This window comes from Spodoptera frugiperda, chromosome 14 (assembly GCF_023101765.2).
Source record: "Spodoptera frugiperda isolate SF20-4 chromosome 14, AGI-APGP_CSIRO_Sfru_2.0, whole genome shotgun sequence".
Classification (NCBI taxonomy): Eukaryota; Metazoa; Arthropoda; class Insecta; order Lepidoptera; family Noctuidae; genus Spodoptera; species Spodoptera frugiperda.
Window position 1 is genome coordinate 5,158,194 of NC_064225.1, and position 24,661 is coordinate 5,182,854.

Below are 24,661 nucleotides of genomic sequence, written 5' to 3' on the forward strand. Positions count from 1 at the left end.
TGATAACAATTATTATTCTGTTTAATCTGTCATCAATGGCCGCGAGAGGAATGCTGTTGTGACTGCTAGAGTGCAAATTAAAATTCGTTTATCTCGCGCAAAAACATTCGTCTAACATTTTGTTTACCAAGAAGATATGTGACTAGATTCTGGTGATAGAAATTAGGTATATTTTATTGAAATTAATAGTGGAATTTGTTACTCGCGCCCATTGACCGTTGTCTTGTCAACTGTGATCCCGGTGATGCGTGCGTGTGCATTACATTTGGTTGACAAAAAATCGATCTAAATGATTACCAATTTGTTTGTAATGTCGACATAATCTGTTGCTAAACGTGGTGTTTTTCACAATCTCTATTTAAAACGAAGATTGAGTGCAGTGATCATTAAAATTTGTATTGTTTATATTGATTGATGTCCTAAATTATTTGTGTTTAATTGTAATACGTAATTGTTACAGAAGTGAGTAACCATTATGGACGTAGACGATTCTGCGGTTGACCTGAGCGTCAGGTGAGTTATTATTTAATTTCATATTTTTGTTTACATTTTGTGATAATGTGGAATTATGTAATTTATTTATGAATACAGGGCATTGCCACCGGAATTGAGCGAGTTGAGGGCTCTGACGGCCAGTGGATTGACTATTACGCCTGCTCAACCACCACCACATGTAAGTAAAAATAAATACCTTCACATAAATTCAATATAAAACCTCTTTTCACCAGTATTTGGCTATAAAATGTACCTTTATGTAAATGGCCAGTATGTATGTACTTCCTTTTCCAATCCATTGTAGTCTAACTTTGTTTATAAATACCACATGCATAAATCAGTGCTGGAGGTCGTAACACAGATAAAATTAGCTCTATAAATAAGGAAGAGGTTGCAGTTAAATTATTAATTGCACTAACAATCATGAGATACTGCAGTATAAGGAAATATCAATCTTAAATTGAATATTAATCTTATTAAATTAGCCAAGGAAGAAAACGCCATATTTCTTAATGATGAAGGTTTATTTTCTTATCTAAGATGTTAATCAATCATCTTGTATTAAGTACATATTAGTCATATTTATGTAACATATTAATCTTTGTTTATTTCTTTTGCTTTCTCAAAAAAGATTGACAGGGTAAGTACTTGAACAATGGTTTTGATGTAAAATTTTTGTGTCATTAGTAAAAATTAAAAATTCATCTGTAAATACAACAAAACATTTAAATTGATGTTAATGATATAAATACCTTAATTACTTATGAAAATTAATTATAAATTAACCTATATACACATTGGAATTATAGAAAACCTTTGCTTTGCCAAACAGTGGGAAAGAATGGGCTTATAAAAAAAGTAGAGTACTTTATTTATGGGTCTTATTGTTTTTAATTAAGACAAAATTCTATACAGCCAGGTTTTGTTAGACAACTGTGAGATAATAATAATTATGCAAATGTTTATTTTGTTTGTCTTCATCAACTTAGGCTAATTATGCTTAGTTTTTACATGGATACATAACTTATTTCACAAAGGGGTTGACAGGAATGTACATTTAAGAGGTAATATAACCTAAAATACATAATATTAACATATCGTATAATTTCACACTGTTATCACTGAAAGTTTTGAATCAAATATATTTACCCAACTGATGATTGGATTGTTGAGTCTACCACTGTACACTGTACATGTGTAACCTCATGCCTATTGCTATAAATCTTAGTACACATTCTTTCGCTTCCTCGACAGTCATCAATATTTACCAATATGATGGTTATTTTATTTTAAAAGTTGTACCTAGATTTGAAATAAAATCTTTTCAATGGAACAGGTAAAAGTCAAATATTATGACATCATTTAAGGAAATATTGCACAGAAATGCTAACATTATGTCAAAGCACAATTGCATTCAATTTATACTAAGAATTGATTACCATTACCACAAATTATTGTGTGGTCCTTCATGTAATTTAAATAATAATTGGTTATATAATATAATATTATATTCTATTACCTATATTTCAATTGTTCCATTCATCATTATATACCAACTTCAAAAAAAAGAGGAGGTACTATGTTCATTGTTACAGATGTTCGACATTTTGTTTGTTCAAGAATTTTATTTTTTAGTAGGAGTGTAGCCTTTGTTGATGGTGATATTTATGCTACCCAAAGTTATTATTAATATTATATACACATAAAACCTGGCTGTTTTCTATGAGGATAATAGATGTTAACTAACACATGCATTTTATGAGTATCTTTGTAATACTTGGCATCATTACATATTTATTATATCACACTAATATTATAAATGTGAAAAATTTATTGCATTCAATTTGTCCTACAATCATGTTGAAATTACAGAACAGATTTTTACGAAATTTGGTTACCAGGGTAAGTTGACTTGGGTGATAGGATACTTGCCGCTCGCAGAAACTAGTATGTTTAATTTGAAAAGAAAATGTAAATAGTTCTTCTATTTTTGTTGGATCATCTTGAAAAGTAATGAAGTCATACATAGCAATTAAGTATGTCTATTAAACACTAATATAATGTCTTAAATTGACATCAATCAATTTTTTTGTAAAAGCCGGTAAACGCTGCATCTGTTGGTAAGCAATCGCTGCTGTACATATGCACCTGAAATACCAGAGAAGTAACAAATGCGTTGCTGACCTTTTAGGGTTTAGGGATTTAAGGATTGTTAGAGAATCGCGGATTGAGAAGGGCCTTTGGGTGAAATCGACAGTTATATGTACTACTAGCTTTTGCCCGCGACTTCGTCCGCGTGGTTGTGTTAGTGGTCCTTCTACCCTTTTTATTTGCTAACATAAAAAGTAGCCTATGTTCTTTCGTTCCCCATTAAGTGTCTATACAAAGTTTCGATAATACGTCTTTAAAACTGACTAATTTCCGTGCATTTTATTTTTACCCACTCTCCCCTTAGTTACAGCTTTAAAAATGGCGAATTTCCATAAGACCATTCATCTCTTATTTTTACCCATTCTCCCCTATTTTTTTGCAATAAAAAGTAGTCTATGTTGTTCTTCAGGGTCTATTCTATCTCTGTACCAAATTTCATCAATGTTCCCGCACAAAAATGTTCGGTTTACTGGTTTAGGCGTAACAGCATAAGCGTAACAGACAAACAGACAGAGTTACTTTCGCATTTATAATATGAAATATGAGCCGCGCGGGTACCTTACTCATAGATCTAAACACCCCTTCCCGCACGCGCACCCCTGGCCTTGGCGACCGCAACGGGCCGTGCAGCAGAAATCGTAATATTTTAATTTCACCACAACTTCAAAACCAAGCGTCCAATTTTAATCATTCAAAGACCAAATATTATCAACATAAACTGTACTTATTGATGAAATAATTTATCTTGATAAGGATTAATAGCATGAGTAAAATAAACGCGTTTAAATGTAGTCCAAAAAAATCAAGATTTTTAAATAAAAATGTGGTTGTTGTGCCTCACTCGACATAGATAGGTATAGTGTGTCGCGGACTTTTTTGTAGATATTTATAATATCTACAATTAATTATAACATTTTATGGTTCTATCTTTTGTAGTTTAGGCAGCGTACGCAAAATAAGTAACTTCTTTGGTTGATTTTTTTCAGTTTGTGTCCGAAAAATCAAAATATCTTACGGAACCCTATTTTTTTCCAAAATAAAATATAGCCTATGTTACTCGTGGATAATGTAGCTTTCGAATGGTGAAAGAAGTTTTAAAATCGGTCCAGTAGTTTTTGAGCCTATTCATTACAATCAAACAAACAAACAAACAAACAAAGTTTTCCTCTTTATAATATTAGTGTAGAAAACTAAAAAAATACTAATACTGCCCTAATATGCATGTGCTAAGCGACATCTATTTTGTCTCTGCATTAATGTGACATTTGATGAGTAAACTCAAATTGTAATGATGTTACTCAGGTACAACAACTAAGGATTGTGAGTAGATTGCTTCATACGTTATTAGTTATGCCTAGTTTTATTTATATTCGTTCACTTTAATACTTAATAAGTGCTAATTTCTTTGCTTACCAAACTGGACTTATTTCTCTCTGTCTGGTTGACGCGGTGGTTGGGCAACTGGCTGCCGTGCAACTTGTAAAGGTTTCCTACACGGAACAACTCCTTGGGTCATCCACAAATTGTTGTTTCGAGTCTGGGTGTCATGTGTATGTGAAACTGTAAAAAGTCCTAATGTGGGGCAAGATTTTCTATAAAATAAATCCCAAAAAAATGGACCAACTATGTCATTATGTTATTGCTGTCTCCATAATAATATTTATGTGTAAATGGAGTTTAATCATTTATATTCAGTTAAATCGATTCAATCTCCGTACCTTTCATAATAGTTCAAGTTTGGTTGGATGTAAAAAATTGGCACTCTTTAATCACTTAGGCTTTTATCCTCCTGAACCTGAAATGAGATTTTATTATTTTAAGTTTATTCTTAAACTATTGATTTCTTTATCTCATATTTCATTTAAAAGTAAATGAAGTATGAGTCCTTTTATCTAACTCTCAAGCCATAAAATTGCTGAATATTTTTTTAAAACTATGATTTTATTCTGTAGATTTGTTTTATAGAAATTTTCTTGCACTTATACTTTATCAACACACAATTTTTTCCTTATTTTCTCTTATTATGTTGATGTTATAGTAATATGTGTTATGTTTAGGGCTCCAGTGGCAAGCGGGTGCTTCGCCCTCGTTCGGAACAGCGTAGTTATGCGGAGAGCCCTGATATTGTGTTGCTGCCGGCTGCGCCGCCGCACCGCAAGCCTTCTATGCCGAGTCCCGCACCGTTCACTGGTAAGTCTATTTTATTTTCAAACAAAAAGTTATAAAAAACAAAGTGGTATTTCAGACTAAAGTCTATCTATCTATGTTCCGAAATTTATCAAGATCAACTCAATAGTTTTTGCATGACAGGAGAACAAACAAACGGTTTTAGGTTAGTCTATATGTATGTATGTGTATGAATATTTTTTTTAATTAATCTTTGCCCTGTGACATCCTCGAAGGGTAAAGAAGGAAACATCACACTTCACATATTTGACAGAGACCAGGCACTGATCCGGAGCTGTGGACTAACGGGTTTACCGTGGCTCCGGCTCAAAAAGTAGGAGTAGGAACAGGATGGTTTTTAGTTAGTAAGAGTCTGATACTTCCTCTCGCCTCGCCCAAGGCGGGAGAAGTCATTGGATGATTATCCCCGCTTACAAAAAGAGCACACTCTGATAGACCTGGATGTTTTAAACTCCATCCTGCCTATCAAGCTTAGAAATAATAGCAAACTCTTATGTAGCTGTCGCTCATAGTCCAAAAACGAACTCTTACGCTGTTGATGACGTAATAGAATTTACTATGTACTTAGTAAAGAAATCTTGAAACGACTACATAACACTACAAAGAGATATTGACCTAGTTTCAATGAATTAGAGTTGTTGCTTGATAACTGGCGTTACACAAAATATGTGTGTGTATGTATAACCTAATCAAACATTATCACTCGCTGTTATCTCGAGACAAACTCTCCACCGTATGCCTAATTAACGTGATACTTTAAGATGTGTGGTGAAGATTGATAATAGATTTTGATAAAGCATTGTGTGGCTTTGTTTCTGATATTTTTTCCGTGGGTTATGTTATGTCTTTTTAACAATTGTTGTTACTTATTAATCCCACCCAAAACATAAATGTGAAAGGCTGCCAAGTTCGATAATATTGGAATGCTTCGCCTATAAAAGAAGTGAGATCTAAATAAGTACCAAGTTCCATACACAAACCTCAGTTAAAAATGATATAACAAGTTGGCAAGTTTTCACACACTTTGTTATAAACCTACTAAACGCAATGAGTCAAGTATATAATTTTCTATTAAAACTTGCCAAGTTATATCATTTTTAACTGAGGTCTGTGTATGGAACTTGGTACTTATTTAGATCTCACTTCTTTTATAGGCGAAGCATTCCAATATTATCGAACTTGGCAGCCTTTCACATTTATGTTTTGGGTGGGATTTCATTTATTTTTGTAAGGTTTATTTTCTTTTTTCTTATTTTACTTTACTTTGACTAAATACAAACCTTCGTAACGAATTTTAGGTCGGTACGACCATTGGAAGATATAGATAATTTTTTTGTTTTAGTTCCTTAGGGGTATGAATTTACACCTTCATTATTTTTAAAACCGACTCACACTTGGCCATTTTCAGATTTTTTCCTTTACCTTGACCTAAAGACCTACCTCCATGCCAAATTTCAAGTCAATACGACCATTGGAAGTGGTCTAGGTTTTTGATGAGTGAGTGAGTGAGTGAGTGAGTGAGTGAGTCAGTCAGTCAGTGAGTGTATAGTAAAAATAGCGATTTTCTGACGTCAATATCTCAAGACCTACAATAGGTACATTAATGAAATTTTGTATTTTAGATAAGTAAGTAGATCTCGACAGATACTAGAAATTTCATATGCGTAGATAAAATAGATTTTGAGTTATAGGTGGGTCGAACTTGGCCCGAAATGGTTCGTGTAATATAACCCACGGCCGGTGTGTCGGTTTTTTGCTCGAACTTGGCGGACACACTGCCGTGTGTCTAGATTTGTTTTTATACAAGGCAAAGCATAAACAAATAATGGATATCTGGAACTAGCTTCTGCCAGCGGCTTCGCCCGCGTTCCAGTGGGATAAAAAGTATCCTTTATATTATTCCAGACCATAATTTACCCCTGTTCCCTATTTCATCGAGATTCCTTTAGCAGTTTTGACTTGATTGTGTAAGAAACATACACACTGACATATAAACTCAGACTTTCGCATTTATAATATTAGTAAGATTAATACGTAACCATGTTCGAAGCGCTATAGGATCCTTGTTGAAGTTGATATAGGGCCGAACCAACTGACTAGACCGTCCGACCAGATTGGTACAGCGGTTCTTAAGTTTTTAGCTCTGCAAAAATATGTTAACAAACATACAAGTTCACATACACATGACATCCAGACCCGAAACAACAATTTGTGTATCACACAAAGAGTTGTTCCATGCGGGAATCGAAACCGCTACACGTTGCGCGGCAGCCAGTTGCCCAGCTACCGCACCAACCGTGCAGTTAGATTCTCAAGTTACAAATGTGAAATGTTAATTTCACTACCGTAAAATGGGGTGACTAGGGACAAAAGAGGGGTGAATAGGTATAAGGAAATTCTTCATAGTATCTATTCACCCCTCTTCTGTCCCTATTCAACTCTCGATCCCTATTCCCCCGTTTTACTGTACTTATTTTTACATACATACATAAATATTAACACACTAACACCCCCAACAGATGTAAGCAGCAAGCTGAACTCGGGCAGCGTGAACGTGTCGATAACGCCGAGCTCGCTGCCGGCGGCCGCGCCCGAGTCCCCGCGCGACCCGCGCGACGACGAGGACTCGGAGGAGGACGAGAACGAACCGCCGCTGCCGGTCGCTGGGCACCGAGTGAGTAAATATTGGCATGACTGGCTTTTTCTATTCGTAATCTTCACGTTTTTTTTATACAAGCCGGTAAACAAGCAGACAGATCACCTAATGGTAAGCAATCGCCGCCGCCCATAGACATCTGAAACACCAGAGGCGTTACAAGTGCGTTGCCGGTATTTTAGTGGTTAGGAATTTAAGGGTCGTTTCACGTTGGTTTTCTGTGAGTTCATGGTAGAACTCTCACAGAAAATTCGTGCGGAAGCATGGCTCTCTCACACTTCCACACATTCTTCCCATACCATTTTAGACTCCACATTGACTGAGAATTTTCGGAAGTAGTAAATGTAAAGTATTATACTTTACCCGACCTCGGTAATTGGGTAGGTCGGTAGTTTCCTGTGAAAGTATAGTATTATATTAAACCTTACTTTGTTATGTCGGTGCAGGAGTTGTCTAGCGCGGAGATATGGGAGCGCGAGCGTCGCCTGCGCACGCTGCGGGAGAAGCTACGCGCCGAGGAGACACGACTCGTGCTGCTCAGGAAACTCAGGCAGTCGCAGCAAGCTACCGGCCTGCCGCCCGCTAAGGTATGTTTTATTTATACTAATATTATAGAGCTGAAGAGTTTGTTTGTTTGTTTGTTTGAACGCGCTAATCTCAGGAACTATTGGTCTGATTAGAATAATTCTTTTTGTGTTGGATAGCGCATTTATCGAGGAAGGTTATAGGCTATAAATCATCACGCCACGATCAATAGGAACCGAGCAGTGCGGGTGAAACCGCGCGGAAGTAGCTAGTTTTTTATACACGTACCTTTTCGTGGTCAAAACCATAATGAATTCTCTACGTGAACTTTTCCTCAAGAATTTGTAAACTTTATCTAACTGTGTATAGCGATCAAAGGCATAAATACAGTACAGACAGACGCAAAAGGAAAACTTTTCTTGTTATATATTAGGATATACTTTGCTTAAGCATCATCAGCAGCATATCGATGGTTGAAAGGTTAATTGATCCAAGCAATATTTTGTTGCGATTTTGAGTTATAGACAATCATTCGATGTAGAAAATTCACTGATTCCGAATATGTATTTAACTCAATATCGCAAAAAAATGTCGCTTAGGTCTTTCAACCGTCGATATAATTAATTTTCTGCTAACGACAAAGATTAAAGCTCTATTTAAGTATAATAAGTGTATCCAAATGTGATGCAAGCGAATGATGTACTAATATGTCCCCCCCCCAGGACCCAGCGACGGGCACGGCCCTGGCGGGCAGTGGGTGCGTGGTCCCGCCCGGCGTCACCGTCACGCCCGCTCCGCCGCCCGCGCACCAACAGACCAAGGTAAGGCGCTATTACATACAATCACTTTATTCATCAGCCACTAAATGTCCACTGCTGAATATGAACTTACCCTAAAGGGGTTTGCCAATACTCATCACACTTGGCAAGAGGGTTGGCGAACGTAGTATTTTTATACAGTCAGACCCAGCTGACGGTCGCGTGCTATATGATTTTATGACTTCTTACGTTTCTATAATGTTTTGTGGAAAATTGATGACAATAATCTTTAAATAGCTAACTTTATACGGAGCTCATGTCAAAGTTCTTTAGTAAGCATATCTACAGGAGGATAGGTTTGATTGACAAACATGGCTTACACACGTGTATTTAGTATTAGTTAGATACTTCAGACTCTAAAGATATTTCTATAGATAGGTACTCTAAAGATTTCGTGTCTTATATCATTAATATTATCATACAAACATTCTTCATATTATAACCTCAATATGTCCCCGTGCAGCGTACAAGCAGTAGTACGGCGGCGGCCAGCAGTAGCAGTACGTCGCGCCGTACGTCCAGTCTGCCCGGCGGCGCCACGCTCACTCCCGGACCTTACCGCTCACAGGTACCCCCGCTTTATTTCATTACATTAAATTGCCTTATTACATTACATTAAAGTGTCTTCAAATTGTGTAAGCTACAATTTATAGTAAAAGTCTGAATGAACTAACTTCCTCGTTCGTCGAGAGCATCGACTTTCTGACGAAAAGGTCTCGACTTCGAATTCTTCGAGTCGAGCTAAAGATGAAGCTAAAGTGTTTTTTTTTTTGTTTCTCGGCTTAATTCTCGAAAATACTGTAGTATTTTAACTGACATCATTATTGAATAGTTATAAACTAATAAGCTTACGCATAGCATGCTGAAATTTTTATAAAATAAATGTTCTACCAAAAGGATTCATTGTAACATTCTTCTTATAACTTTCCCCTCAGTCGTCGACAAGCGGCGGAGCGAGCATAACTCCGTCAGTGACGATCACGCCGGCACCGCCGCCCAGCAGCCAACATGCCGCCTCTAATAAGGTAATTCTTACAATAATACTCAATATTAGAACATACGAAATTACATATTTTCATCGGTAATTTAAAGATTTACTGCGGTACTCAGTCATGAAATGCTCACTTAACCATTCATTAGCAATCGTTTTCGATACTAAATCGTTACTAATGAATAGTTTATATTTATGTCTCTGAGTGCGGCAGTTAGTTTTCTAAAACATGGCTGAAGTTAAAAAAGTGCAATATTGCTAGTAGTTCGTACACTGGTATTTACGATACATTATCCATTGCAAGCAACCTCAGGACAACTCGTCGGTGACCAGTAGCACGAGTGATGCAGTGAGTATGGAAATGTGATGTCATTTCACTAATAATACAACTATCTATATTACTGTACATGTGTAGATACATTCTGGGATAGTCTCCTTATTTTTTCTGTTGGATTTTATGTAAGATTGTGTATATTTGAAAGGTTATAGGATCCTTTATTAAAATTAAAGAGTAAGAATCAAACACCTTCCATGTACCCAGTCCAGTAATGAACGATCATGGGCTGTTGATGATTCACTGTTTCGATATCTTAGAAAGTGATTTTATATTAATTTGTGCCTTTTTGTGTGAAATGTGAATTCAATATGAGCCATACTTAATTTTAAAAGGAAACTTTTATGGTATAGTATCACTGAATTTACTTCCTAATGTTTACAGTTTCGCCATACATCATAATAAAAACAAGCCCTTTTGAAAGGAAAAGCTCTTCATAAACCTCCTATTAAAAAGTTATAAGAACCAATAGTACGAATGCAATGCTTGTGTTATAGGCAAGTTCCCGTAGCTCCGAGGACACCCAGACCCCCGCGCAGCGACAGGCCGCCGCCAAACTTGCACTACGGAAACAGCTCGAGAAGACCTTACTGCAGGTATGTACAAGATATTTACACATGTATAACTTGCTAAGGCACAATTCCAAACAAAATTACTCTGTCTGGTTATGTCTTGCCATGTATTGTTAATTCATTTTGTCAATTCTTCTTTAAATCATCTGCTTTCATATTGTCAAGAGTAGTGTTCTTTCTGGCAGTATTATAAATTTAGGTTGAAATTAACCAGTACGGCCTAAATGCCAGTATTTTACACTGAGTGAATATCATTTGCCCGCATAAAACTTCAAATACTAAATACTACAAAATAATAAAAATCCAAAATCAACTGTTGTGCTTATATCTACGTTTTAGCTTTTACTGTGAGTTATAGACTTTAAAAAATGAATAAAATGCAATGTGTTTGTGTTCCAGATCCCCCCTCCCAAACCCCCGCCACCAGAAATGAACTTCATCCCGTCGCCCAGCAACACCGACTTCGTCTACTTGGTCGGCTTGGAACATGTCGTCGACTATCTTACTAATGAAGACCGGTGAGTTATTTGCTCAGTGTTGTTGTTTTCACTTAGAAAAGTTAATTTTGAAAGAAATATAGGGACAGAAATGTTGATTTTTTTAAATATAAACATTGCTTCACATTAGGATTTTCTCTCGTATCATGTATTTGTTAACGCACCTGCATTTATTGAAGCTTTTTGATAGATCTTCTGTTCGATTTTCGCATACGAATTAAGAACCAATTTACGAAGTCTTTTATGGCTAACTTAAAAAAAAAAACAATCTCGACCTTAGTTTATTCATGGAGTATAATAAAGTGATGTCCCTTCAGCATGCCGCGGTCGTCGGTGCCGGCAGTATGCGCGCAGTGCGGCTGCGACTTCACGCCCGTGTGGCGCTGGGAGCGCGGGGGCGCAGGGGGCGCGGGGGGCGCGCGCAGACACGACGCCACCTTCACGCCCGCGCCCCCGCCGCCCTCCGCGCGCCGGCTATGTGAACTCTGCGTCAGCGGGAATGTTAAGCGGGCGCTTAAGGTAAGAGTATTGTTTATATTATAATTATTAATTAATAAAGGACTTTCATTACTGAATAAAGCTCATGTAATAGTCCTCCACTTCAAATAGCAATTCGCTTCTTTACTTTCATTAGCTCCTCGTGATACCTTCTACTTTATTGAATAGGTCATGTATTTAATTTATATCCATAATAGCGATGACCAATGTTGTACCTATATTTATGATAAGAAGGTGAAGTAGGTATTAAAGCCACCAAAGCAGAACAAGTACATTACAATTATGTTGCACATCTGTTTTACTTTGAAGACTTGCGATCCGCTACTGTAAAAAGACCCTAACTGTGTATTGAAACATAGAACATAAAAATTTGTTGGAGATAGAACGCAGACATGCATAGTGCCTAATAGAAGTAAATAGAAATACACAAAGACACGTATTTGTGCTTTGACAATTGTAGTTTTATAATTTTTCTATGTTTGATTTTGAAAGACAGTGCGATGTCAATGTTAATTCATTCTTTAAATAAATAATAGACTATAGTCCTAATCTTTTATTATTTCATCAAGATTAATATCTGATGTATGTTTTAATATCTGATGTATGTTTCCAGGCGGAGCACACAGCGCGGTTGAAGACAGCGTTCGTCCGCGCGCTGCAGCAGGAGCAGGAGATCGAGCGGCGCCTGGCCGCGCCCTCCGCGTCCCCGCCGCCGCCCGCGCCCCCGCTGCACGCGTTACGCCGCGCCCCCGCACGCGCACTCCGCGCCCGCGCCCCCGCCCGCGCACGCGCACACGCACCGCCCGCTGCAGGCATGGACTATACTACTTATTCTACTAACTACACTATAATGACTCTTCGCCTAATAAGGAAGATAAAGGAAATTGTTAGCTACTACTGTTGTAAAGAAGCGTTGCCTATAATGATATACGTATATTGTTACGGGATCCAAGATAGTGGTTACTCATATTCACTTCATTGTTTCGGTGTTTTATATTATATCTACAGTATATCCTGATTTTCTGGAATTACAGTGGTTTTGGGAATCTCGCCAAAACCGGATGAAGCTTGTTCTTAGGTCCATGAAATAATCCTATTCAAAAAGTAGTTTTAATTTAATGTATTTATGTATCCACAGATGTCAGTATCCCGCAGCACGTCCCGCGGCGGGTCGACGTCGTCGCCGGCGCCCAGCAAGACTCCCGCACCACCGCCTGCGCCACGGTATGTTACTGCTATAACTATTGCTCTTTATTGCCATTTATTTTCAGTTCATGTATGATAGTCATTCAATGAATAAAACATGTTTATGTAAAGACTGCAATAAATTGATAACTATTAACTAACTTTTGTTGTCATTCTGCTTCTAATATCTGCATCTTGTATCTGACAGTCTACTTTTAGTGTCTGATAATTTCTTCTAATGTCCATCAAATTATCCACATCAAATATTATTTGAAAGGTTCAAATAAGAATGACAAATTAATGAACATTGTCTGTATTTTCTTTCAGAACTATGTCATCATCGGAGTCGCTTCGTAGCCACCACTCTGACCGCTCCAGAGAACCCAGTGAGGTGCCAGCCAAGAAAGGAAAAGGTATGCCTTGTAAAATAATTGTACAATTATGAGCATAAACGCTAATTTGACTGATTGTAGTGTAAGAGCCAGTTTTAAATACCCTTTCTGTCTCTTGATTTACTTACCCGAAATAGATCAAATTTTCAAACATTTTGCATGAAACTTATGTCCTAAAATTCTGTATAAGTCTACAAATGTATGGATAAAATTGACCGTAAGTCATCGAAGACTATCTGTCCCAATATATTTGTCTATTTTACAAGTCAAAGTAATTGTACGCTTTCGTTTCCAGGCTCGTCATCAAGCAGCACCAGTCAGAATAGCAGTAGCAGTAAGCAACACCAGGTAATTACACTCAAATATTATATTACCGCCTTTTATATTCTTCATCTGTAGATTTTTTTTAAAGTTATATGCACAACAAATTATGAACAGAGTAGGATTTTCTTATACTTTTGTAGAAGCAACATATTTCTGTAAAAAAACCACTTAATGTTACGTAAACCTGCAACACTTTTTCTTACGTTTTTGTTGAAGATATTATGTTAATTCAAACGATCAGATTGATCACCTGATGGTAAGCGTACCCGTGAACCCACGAAACACCAGAGTTACTGGTGTGTTGCCGGCTTTTAGGGGGAGTACTTGGTATTAGAGATGAGAAATTAGGGAAGGATTAGTCTTCTGGTAATCTCACTTATTAAGCAGCGCATAACGCTCCGGTTAATTGACGTCAGTTTTGTATGAGGCTGTGCTATTACCCCGGTCGAGCCGGGCCAGTAGTGCGGTAGCCTCGGTGTGGTACTTGTAGAAGCGTATTGTCTGGTTATGTTTCCCCCCAGCTGGCGGCCGTAGCGGCGGCCCAGATGGCCTTCGAGCAACACAGCGCTGCCGCCATGCAGGCGCTGCAGCATCAACTACTCAGAGGTACGTACTGTGTCATTTCAACACGTCATTCTAAATTTTATACAATTATTACAAAGATAGAAATAACCTTGTGCTACACACAACAGTTGTTATATGAATAGTCTCATTTAAACTCTCGTATGCCGTATATAAGACAACAATAAAAAACACATTGTGTCTCGCGTGGATTCACGTTCCAAACATACGAAGGGTTAAGAATAGAATTATTTTGACCTAACGTCAGGACTTTTATATTCGCCATAGAAGCGTAAGGATCAACGTTACTAACGATAAATACTTTTTGCTGCGTATAATTATGTAATGAATATCTTATAAACTCACGCCTGAATACTCTAATGCTACTCAATTTTAAGTTGTACTTAAATATCGTGCTATCTCTGTCATTTTATATAGAATTGATAGTGACAGAACTACATTTGAGAGTGTCTTAAAATTGAGTAGCGTTTGAGTATTCGGGCATCACTGCCTTATATATTGAGTGATCAGAATCGTCTCCCGAGAAAGGTAGCCTTGAGTTTCACTGAGAAATGTGCCTTTTTACTTATGTACTATCTTGCAATAATTAATAGATATCATGAAAAAACATTATAAATACGCCACTTATTTCCTTAGGTCTATCGGGCGCGGGCGGTACGTCGGGCATGTCCCCGGCGGCGGCGGCGGCGGCCATGATGCAGTTCTCTCCGCTGCTGTATACGTACCAACTAGCGATGGCGCAAGCCTCCGCGCTAGGTAAGCGTTGTACGTATTCACACACACTTTTTCTTTTATTATTATTTAGTTTTGTAGTTAGATCTGTTGGTGTGGAAGGGACATTTTGTATTGTATCTAGTCTGCTCATTTGATATTTGGTAACGATAATTTTATGAGAAACTAGAACAAAATGTAGCAAAGCAGTCTCGCCTTTTATCCCCGAAGGGGTAGGCAGAGGTGCTCATTATGACACGTAATGCCGCTACTAGAAAAATGTGTTGCGAAGAAATACGATTATTATGAACATTAACTAATCGTAATGAGTAATGTCCCCTCCACACTTCATTTTAGATCGAATGAATTGAATTTAATTAAGTTGAGTGATTTCGGTCTAAAATCTAAGTTAATATTAGCTGGTGATATTACGATCAGTGGTTTTGTTAGATGGCAAAGGGCTGAAGTGTCTAAACGTCCAGCTAGTGTTAAATTATGACGAATTATTTTTTATTTGCAATGCTTGTGTTAGCGTTAGGGTACTAATGGTCGCAGTCGCAACTGCTTGGATTAGTAATCCTAATGATATTCTCGATTTATAACATATAAAATGTGAAGTTTTGAAATTTAAAATCAAAACTGTTTTTAGGCCAATGATGTTAATTACGAATGATTGAAGATTTTTATTTAAATGTGCTGCAAATCAATGTTGCTTATGTTATTCCTGTAACTTGACATTATTTCAGTATTCTTTGATTTTGCACTCCCCTACACACAGTATATTTATATTTTAAACGATTTTTACTTTTAATATTTACTTGTAATGCATATGCATATAAAATAGCAGTGCGGTGACGGCAAACTCAGGGGGACAACGGGGTATCGACGAAGGGACAATTGTTGACACCGGGCATAACTTTTATCTCGAATCTATCTACATTATAGAAACGATCTTATGTAGAGGAATCATAATATAATAATATATCGTCACGCCTTTAATCCCCGAAGGTGTAGGCAGAGGTGCATATCATGTACAATGTACACTCACTTTTCCCAATATATGTTGTAAGTCCCATGTAATAGGTGGTGAGCCTATTGCCACGTAGTATATGTAGAGGATAACTCATAGAGGAAACTCATAAATATTGAAAAACATGGTAAATATCCCGTTTTAAGTTCCAATTCTAGTGTTAGTGACCATGTCAGTTTAAAAACTTATATCGAGGACAATACAACCTATGATAGCGTGACCGCTTCACAAGCAAATCTAGTGAGCATCAATTCTGCTCATGTATCGTATCTTGCAGCCGGTAAGGGCGGCAGTAACTCCGGCGGCGGCGCGGCCATGGCGGCCGAGATGCAGCGCGTGGCAGAGGCGCAGCGACAGTATCTACTCGACATGATACCCGGACAACACACTAGGAACCCATGGACGAAGAATTAATAAGTACGTATTTTAAATTGATAATGATGGATATTGATTGTACGATTGGCGTGGTAGCTGGACAACTGGCTGTCGTACAACGTGTGGCGGGTTCGATCCCCGCACGGAGCAACATTTTGTGTGATCCACAAATTGTTGTTTCGGGTTTCGGTGTTAGTGTATGTGATCTGGAGAAAATCCTAGGGTGTGGTAACGTTTACTATATAAAAAAGCTTTAAGTTTTCAGCTAGTAATAAAAGAAAACTGTTTTGAAATATCACGATATTTACACGTATAATGTAGTTTTTTGTACGGTACTACTTTTTCGGTGTTTCTTTAATCGTAATTATCTATTTATATTTTAACCATTTAATGCAAGTCTAAACAAATCCTTTTTGACTGAAATGACACCTCGATTGTAGTTAACAGCCTATAAATGGTCACTGCTGACCAAAGGCCTCTTCTTACACAGAGAAGGTTTGAGCATTAATCACCACGCTTGCTCAATGGGGGGTTTATCTATAGCGTTGGGAGAAAATGTAAACCGTTAGTTTAGTCACTATAATAGTCATCATTTTTTAACCTTTAGCTACCGACGTGGTTTTTTTGTCACACTAGTACCGACGTAGGGCCTGAGAGGCCGCATAAATAACACTGAGTTTTGTAAAAAATATGTATAATAATACATCAAATTATAGGTCAAACTGTTAATTTGGAATTTACAAATAAAAGAAATGACATTTTTAGTAATAATTTTTAATAAACTTTTAAATTATAACACTTTCAATCTTTGGTCCCATTTTTAACTAAAAAATTACAAGCCTACAAAAAAATCTAAAATAACAATATATGACTTCTTAGGAACCGTAAATTATATTTTTCTTAAATTTATGGGTTATTAGATACATAAAAAAAACAAAAAGTATTTGGTATTCCAGAAATAAAAAAAATGTCCAATATCAAAGTTACAATCAGGACACACTTGTTTGGCGCACTGTAAACAAACATGTTTCTTGCATAAGTAACATGGATATGTGAATTTTTTATTTCGGTTAGGTGTACAAGATGCACCTCAAAAATCGAAATAGAAAAATATGTACTTTTCTTAATTTTTTCTTCGTTCGCCTCATATTGAACTAAATCTGGCATATCTGAACCGAGTATTCTATTTATTTGAATTTATATGAAAACGAGGTCTTTTGGAATAGTGCTGTATATCTGTAGGTAAACTAGGTTTACCCCTCGATGTCCCAGGTACATCCATTATTCTTATTAGCAGTTTGATTTCTGAAATTAAGCACTTTATTTTGATCATAGCTCAAACAAAAAACTAACGTTAGTACCGACGTTGGGCCTGAGAGGCCGCGTCGTTATTTTAAATCGACATAAATTACCAAAACAGTATTCGCCGGTACTTTTACCACACTCTACGACGTCGGTGCAACTAAACTCGCAGCTACTGATGAACACGGGTCTCTTGCTGGCTAACAACTTGTCTATCCGCCACGGCCTCACAGGCCCCACGTCGGTACTTAAAGGTTAATTACTGGCCATTCCGTATAATTTCGTAATGAATTAATTTCTTTCACAGCTCTATGGAGATCAACCATGAATTTCAAGTGGAAGTAGACGATTGACGGCGCAGTGATATCGTAACAATAAATACAACGTAAATCTTAAACCAACCACCGCCCTGAAGTCAGCCGCAGAGTGAGCGAGACGCGAATAGCACAAATTACTAAGAGCGATAAGGACAGCTATAGCTATATATAGGTGCCCACCTAACTTCAGAGTGGTGGTATTTCGTACATGATATTATGACGTTTTATGGCAGTGTGAGAGAGATAGAGCTCTACAATAGGTATTGCTGTCTCTTTTACACTTTCGAAATATTAAGTTTTAATTTCTATGTACGCTACGTACGGTATTCGGCGAATGTGAAGTTTAATAGATAACTAAAGATTTAGTTTGGAAGTTAAATGAAATTATTGGGAATTATAGTTTTTATCTTTTTTTGTTTTAAAATTTTAAACAAATTGTGTTCAGTTTTTGACCGCTATGTATTTACTAAAATGTACCTTAAAACTTTTTGAAGGTTTGACGATTATGGATTTTATATTGCTGTTAATAAGACGCAATTTTGCATGTCAACTACCATACGTAAATACGATTATAACTGACATACACTTTAAAATTATTCAATTTAAAATTGTCACAGCGGTCAAAATGATTTATTTACTAAAACAAATTGGTTTAAGGATAAAAATAGCTAGATTTCATACATTCTTTGAGAATCACACCGCGAGAATGCATTTCTAAGAGAATCTAGATTTAAATAGTATATAATTAGTACATAAGGATAATTTTTCAATGTCTTACAAAGCGATGCACAAGTTTTTAAATACGTAAATGGCTTAGATTAGTATAAATAAAATATCAACGATAAAAACAGTTTTGTGCTAATAACTACACTAAGATCTCAATATATGGCATTGCTGGCCAACATTCGAATTTTAAAATGTATTTATGATGATTTTTAATCTATATTCGCTATTTTTTTATTCGTATTCTGTCTATAACTTTTATTCAACTCTTATTTTTCTTAATGTTATTTATTTCATGTGCATTTTTAACCTATTTTTTAGATGAATATGAAATTGATTTTGTATTAATCTGCATGCCATGTGCATACATAGTTAACAATTTAAAATCAAATGCTTATAAGAACATTTTTGAACTCATACAAATAACTTGATTGATAAAAGAATTGACTTAATTTTGCATGGACTAACATTGGTATTAACACTAAATGTTTGTCGAAATTAATATGTAATATATTGTGCCTCATTTACTGATCAAAGAGGTAATTTTAACTCAAATTGAAGCTTAATCTTGACCGACTCTGACTTGATTCGGTGAAGACCAATCTTCCTCTAACATGTTGAAATCATTAGCATAAATGTATGCTATTGGCATATTTTGGTTTTATGGACCTTTCTACTCCATGAAGAATGGTAGAAGAGTATAATATTATGGATGGAAATGATGACTTTTAAAATATTGGACACGTATTTTGACCATCTGTCTCACACAATGGAGTCCAAATAATCCCGTACAGTTCGGCATCCGAGCAATTTCGGAGGACCCTCTGATTGTGAAATAAACTCCCTGCCGAAGTTTTCCCAGTAGGCTACAATATGTGGTACTTCAAGAAGGGAGAAAATATGTTTCTTTAGGGTCTGCAAAGCGCATGTAATATCAAGTGCTGCAAGCGTTCATAGACCACGGTAACCGCTTACCATCAGGTGGGCCGTGTGCTTTCTTGCCACCGTCGTGGTATAAATTAAAAAGAGAAAAGCAATCAAGTTAAATTTAAAATCGAAATTATAACAGACCATCGCATCTTGGTATATTTTATATTGAGCTATGTTGCATAACAAACTCGTCAACTCCCGAACATTAATTGACTTTTCTAGTTAGAAAGAAAAAAATATGTGTCTAATATTTTCATACCCCGTCACCATTTCTACCCTAATATAAAGTTTTAACCTTGATATTGACATCAATATACCACAATATTGTTGAGAAAATATTCATTTATATGTATCGTTTATTTATTTATGTTAAATGTTGCATGTCTATGTGTTTGCCCAGCAATGTACACAAATAGCACTCTGAGGGAAAACGGTTATGTGTGAAACTTTAGTTGTAAGTGATCCAATCATTTTATATGATGTGTTTTTAACTAGGCTACGAATAAATGGATATTGCTAAGGAATAACGATTTTTATTTCAATTCTAATTTCTACAATGTCGATCCTTTAAAAAAATATAATGTTGTACAAAGAAAAATAGTATAAAATTAAAGTATATGTATGTATAGAAGCAAAGTTATTTGGTATGCAGGTGAGAAAATAAAGATTCATTTAGTACAGAGATGGTAACCATTATGAGTAATTCAATGACTTCTCTCGCCTTGGGCGAGGCGAGAGGTGTTAGACTCTTACGTACTAAAAACCACCCCGTTCCTACTTCTGCTTTTCGAGCCGGAGTCCCGGTAACCCGCTAGGCAGTCCGCAGCTTCGGGTCGGCATCAGCCCTACTGAGCCCCATCTGTGTTGGTCTGATGTTTCTTTGAGGCCCGCTTCGGAAGGTGACGCGCCGCACACACGGCTCTAGTTCTGGTCGGGCGGCGAACTACCCTCGCTCGCCGTCGTAGGCCGAAGATCATCGCGCAATCCCCGACGCCCGGAATTGGTTGGCTACTGAGTTCGTACAATGTGTTAAGTACACATTGTACGAACTCAGTAGCCAGCCAATTAAGACACTTGCAATTTAGTATAACAATTAAAAATAATATAAAAAATAAATAGTTACTGTCTTTGCTCTAAATCAATATTTATTTTTCCTTCGTCGAGGAGAAACATTTATCAAATGGCTGTTCTTTTTTACCTGCATACCAAATACTTGGCTGACTGCTCTTATTTTATTTTATTACATAAAATAATATATGTATATTGATTCATATCTGTACTTATGACTTATATCTATCGGAAATGAAAGTTACAAAATACTGTATACAATAGTGGTATGTGTGTACTTTTACGGAATATAACTTTGAGATTGCTCTTATGTATTAGAAAGGTATGCTTCGCTTATTCTTTCAGCATGATTGCAGATGACACTAGCTCCTGAAACCAAAATATATTGTATATTTGTATGAGCATCATCAGACATTAATCCAAACCACCTAACTCTCACTAATCTCACATAAAATCGGCTTGAAACTATAAAAGCGTTGTGTTTCGCCTTGCGGTGAGTTTATCAAAATCATAGTCAAAATTATTTATTTCAAATAGACCAGGAAGGCACTTTTGAACGTCAAAGCAAATATAATAATATTAATAACGTCTGTCTGTCGGTCAGTCCTCTAGTGAAGCTATTTGCTCGTTCCAAAGTGTAAATTCCTATGGAGAAGAACGAGCAAGAAACTCCATAGGTTACTCTTTTTCACAATTCTTGGTTAAATTGTTTTGATATCAGAAGCGCTTTCTCCGGTAACTCCTTCAAAAGATCTTAGGCAGTTCCCCATAAACATGGATGGTGCCAATTGCTTACCATCAAGTAATCTTGCTCGTTTACCACCCTATACCATAAAAAACAGAAATGAAGTTTTTACATAGCTACTTACTTTATGAGCACTAAGATACTCGAGGTCTGTCTCGGCGGCCAGCACTTGTACCGCGTCGATGATGACGTCAGCAGCCTTCTTCACGTTCTTTGCAAACATCGCTAGCACCTCACTTACTGACACCTGGGAATTGATGAATTAATGGTTAGTAACTTTTTCTATATTAGAATTAAGATAGAACTATAAGTATTTGGAGAAGTATATTTTAGGTTTTATTTAGCTACTCAAAATCCGTTGCGTAGTTTTAAAGATTTAAGCAAATAAAGGGACATAGGGACAGAAAAGGCGTCTTTGTTTTATACTACGTATAGTGATGCTGCGAAGATGTACTATACTCTTGTAGCAGTATACTTACAGATGTTTCATTCTCCCTCCAGCAATCGTAGTCTGTGACGAGAGCGACTGCAGCGTAGCTCAGTCCTGCCTCCTTCGCCAGTACAACCTGGATACCATACATTACTTAAAATTACTCTCAATGTTTTGATTAGTTTTGTATTTTATTTGTGTTGGCTCTGCGCGTCACTTGAATTACAATTTCCAGTGGTGTCTTCCCTCGGGGATGGAAGGACGCTCATATCATCCCTCTTCCTAAAAAACCTAATCCTACTTCCTTTTCTGACTATCGCCCCATATCTATCCTTCCTTTCCTATCCAAAATCCTTGAAAAACTTGTACACCACCAACTTAGTATGTTCCTATTTAAACACAACCTCCTCAGTCCCTATCAGTCTGGCTTTCGGCGAGGTCATAGCACTACCACGGCCCTCGTAAATATTACGGACGACATCAGGTCGGGCATGGAGATGGGGAAGTTAACGGTACTTGTACTACTGGATTTTAGCAATGCCTTTAATACTGTTGACTTCGACATTCTGCTTGGCGTGCTCAGCTCTCTTAACATATCTCCATCGGTGGTTGACTGGCTTCGTAGTTACCTGTTTGGCCGCCGGCAGCGTGTGCACTTTGAGGACACCTACTCTTCATGGTGTCACACTGCTGTTGGCGTACCTCAGGGTGGCGTTTTATCTCCTTTACTTTTCGCGCTATTCATTAATTCTATCTCTCTAGGTCTTTCTTCTTCCTACCATCTTTATGCGGATGATCTCCAAATTTACACTCAGGCCACTCTCGAACAATTGCCGGAAGCCATTGCTTTGGTAAATCGGGATTTGTCTTGTTTGAGCGACTGGAGCATTAACTTTGGACTGCAAATCAACCCATCCAAAACGCAAATGACCGTCATTGGTAATGCGCGTACTGTTTCCAAAATTGATTGGACAAGTCTTCCTCAGGTTTCTTTCTTAAATACAACTATTCCTTTCTCTCGAGAAGTCAAGAACCTGGGGATTTTCTTGGACAGTTCTCTCTCTTGGACTAAGCAGTTGGAGATGGTCAGTCGCAAGTTGTTTGCTTCTGCTGGCTCTCTTAGACGGTTCCGTAATTTCTTGCCCACTGTTACCAAAATTACACTTGCTCAATCCCTTCTTCTGCCTATTCTCGACTATGCGGATGTCAGCTATCTCGATCTGTCCCAAGAACAACTGGATAAGCTTGAGCGACTTCAAAATCTTTCCATCAGATTCATATTTGGTCTTCGCAAATATGATCATGTAACTGAATTCCGTAATAAGCTCAAATGGCTTCCTATTCGACTTCGCCGGAACTCTCATATTCTTTATTTGCTGTACAACATTCTTTTCAACCCTTCAACCCCTTTTTACTTAAAAGAGCGTTTTCAGTTTCTCGGTGACTCACATTCGAGGTCCCTGAGGTCGTCGGAAAATCTTACTCTATGCATTCCTATACATTCCTCTTCCTTCTTCGATAAGTCTTTTACTATACAAGCGGCTCGGTTATGGAATTGCTTGCCTATTGAGGTTAGGCGTGCCAAAACCTTATGCCAATTTAAAAACCTTGTAAAGGAATACTTTCTCACTTTGTAAGTCTCTGTTTCTCCGGATTGTCACACACACACACACACACGACACACACACACACACACACACACACACACACACACACACACACACACACACACACACACACACACACACACACACACACACACACACACACACACACACACACAACCCAATATTTATATTTTATGTATGTATATATGTATATATTTAGTATTTTGCTAGTGTATTATATAACCTTCTTTTTATTTAATTTTTTTGTGCACACATCTACCCCTTATCTACTTTCTTTTAATTGTTCCATCCAAAGGTTGTCTGGAAGAAATCACCATTGTGTGATAAGACCGCCCATTGTACGCATATTACTTAAAATGTATGTAACCTAGGCTACTTAAATGTGTACAATAAAGCATATATACATAAATAAATAAATAAAATACAATTCAGAGAATAAATATTTTGTATTAATTTGTATTCTTATAATAACTATCGTGAAACATACTTTATTAACTAAAAAATACGACTTCCTCACGTAAATTAATGGAGAAAACCTCTACTAGTTTCGAGTCACAGAGGGACTCTTCATCATGAGCAGCGCGTGCGCACGGGGCGACGTCGCGCAGCCTACTCAGCCTGAGTAGGTTCTTTCTCAATTAATGTACGTGAGTAAACCGTGGTTTTTAGTTTATTTGTATGCTTGCATAATCCGTTACCTCTGGTACTGTGGTCATGTTTACAAGATGGCCACCCCACTGACGGTGCATCAGGCTCTCGGCTCTGCTTGAAAATCTGCAAAGGAAAATATAAGTCTCTTTCCCGACTATACAGTTAATTACAGCTGTATGATCGACAGTCGGTACTGAGTGTTATCAAGATTCGGTGAAAACTCTTTTCAATATCTTTTTCACATAGGAGAGCAGGTGGCTCTCTATACCACAACACTGCAAACCTGTTACCATAAACCTGGTGTAAGGTGTAAGTTTTTAGGGACTAACCATAATCTATATGTTACAATCAATTGCTGTTCGTTAATCTCGCTAAAACTCGAGAACGGCTGAAGCGATTTGGCAAATTTTGTAGAAGTCTAAGGCATACTAACTACATAATAATTAATTAAGTCTAAGGCAGTTTTAAAAGGTGAGCAAAAAATGCTTGTGGCGATACGAAGTGTGTCGGATCATCTAATGACGTATAGATTACCTAGGCACAG

General features: G+C 37.1%; 2 protein-coding genes across 3 annotated transcripts in view; one reads left to right on the forward strand and one right to left on the reverse strand.

The window, feature by feature from the left end:
* On the forward strand, positions 1 to 20,122 carry LOC118279202 (transcriptional repressor p66-alpha). Its single transcript, XM_050698389.1, is given in 22 exon segments — positions 1 to 166; positions 461 to 513; positions 592 to 673; positions 4,704 to 4,836; positions 7,353 to 7,507; positions 7,936 to 8,076; positions 8,737 to 8,835; positions 9,296 to 9,400; positions 9,768 to 9,857; positions 10,128 to 10,172; positions 10,655 to 10,753; positions 11,129 to 11,247; positions 11,544 to 11,745; positions 12,338 to 12,451; positions 12,453 to 12,536; positions 12,863 to 12,948; positions 13,237 to 13,322; positions 13,597 to 13,649; positions 14,147 to 14,231; positions 14,844 to 14,963; positions 16,226 to 16,365; positions 17,933 to 20,122. Coding segments are annotated over 20 exon segments (2,073 nt in total). The 5' UTR covers positions 1 to 166; positions 461 to 475; the 3' UTR covers positions 16,363 to 16,365; positions 17,933 to 20,122.
* Positions 20,113 to 24,661, reverse strand: part of LOC118269290 (S-methyl-5'-thioadenosine phosphorylase) — a 9,333-nt gene continuing 4,784 nt past the window's right edge. For both annotated transcript variants that reach the window (XM_050698451.1, XM_050698452.1), the window contains 4 exons: positions 24,165 to 24,240; positions 21,888 to 21,974; positions 21,533 to 21,655; positions 20,113 to 21,032 (listed from right to left, as the gene is read on the reverse strand). In XM_050698451.1, coding sequence (XP_050554408.1) covers positions 20,997 to 21,032; positions 21,533 to 21,655; positions 21,888 to 21,974; positions 24,165 to 24,240 — 322 coding nt within the window. In that variant the 3' untranslated portion in view covers positions 20,113 to 20,996. The remainder of the gene's footprint in view (positions 21,033 to 21,532; positions 21,656 to 21,887; positions 21,975 to 24,164; positions 24,241 to 24,661) is intronic.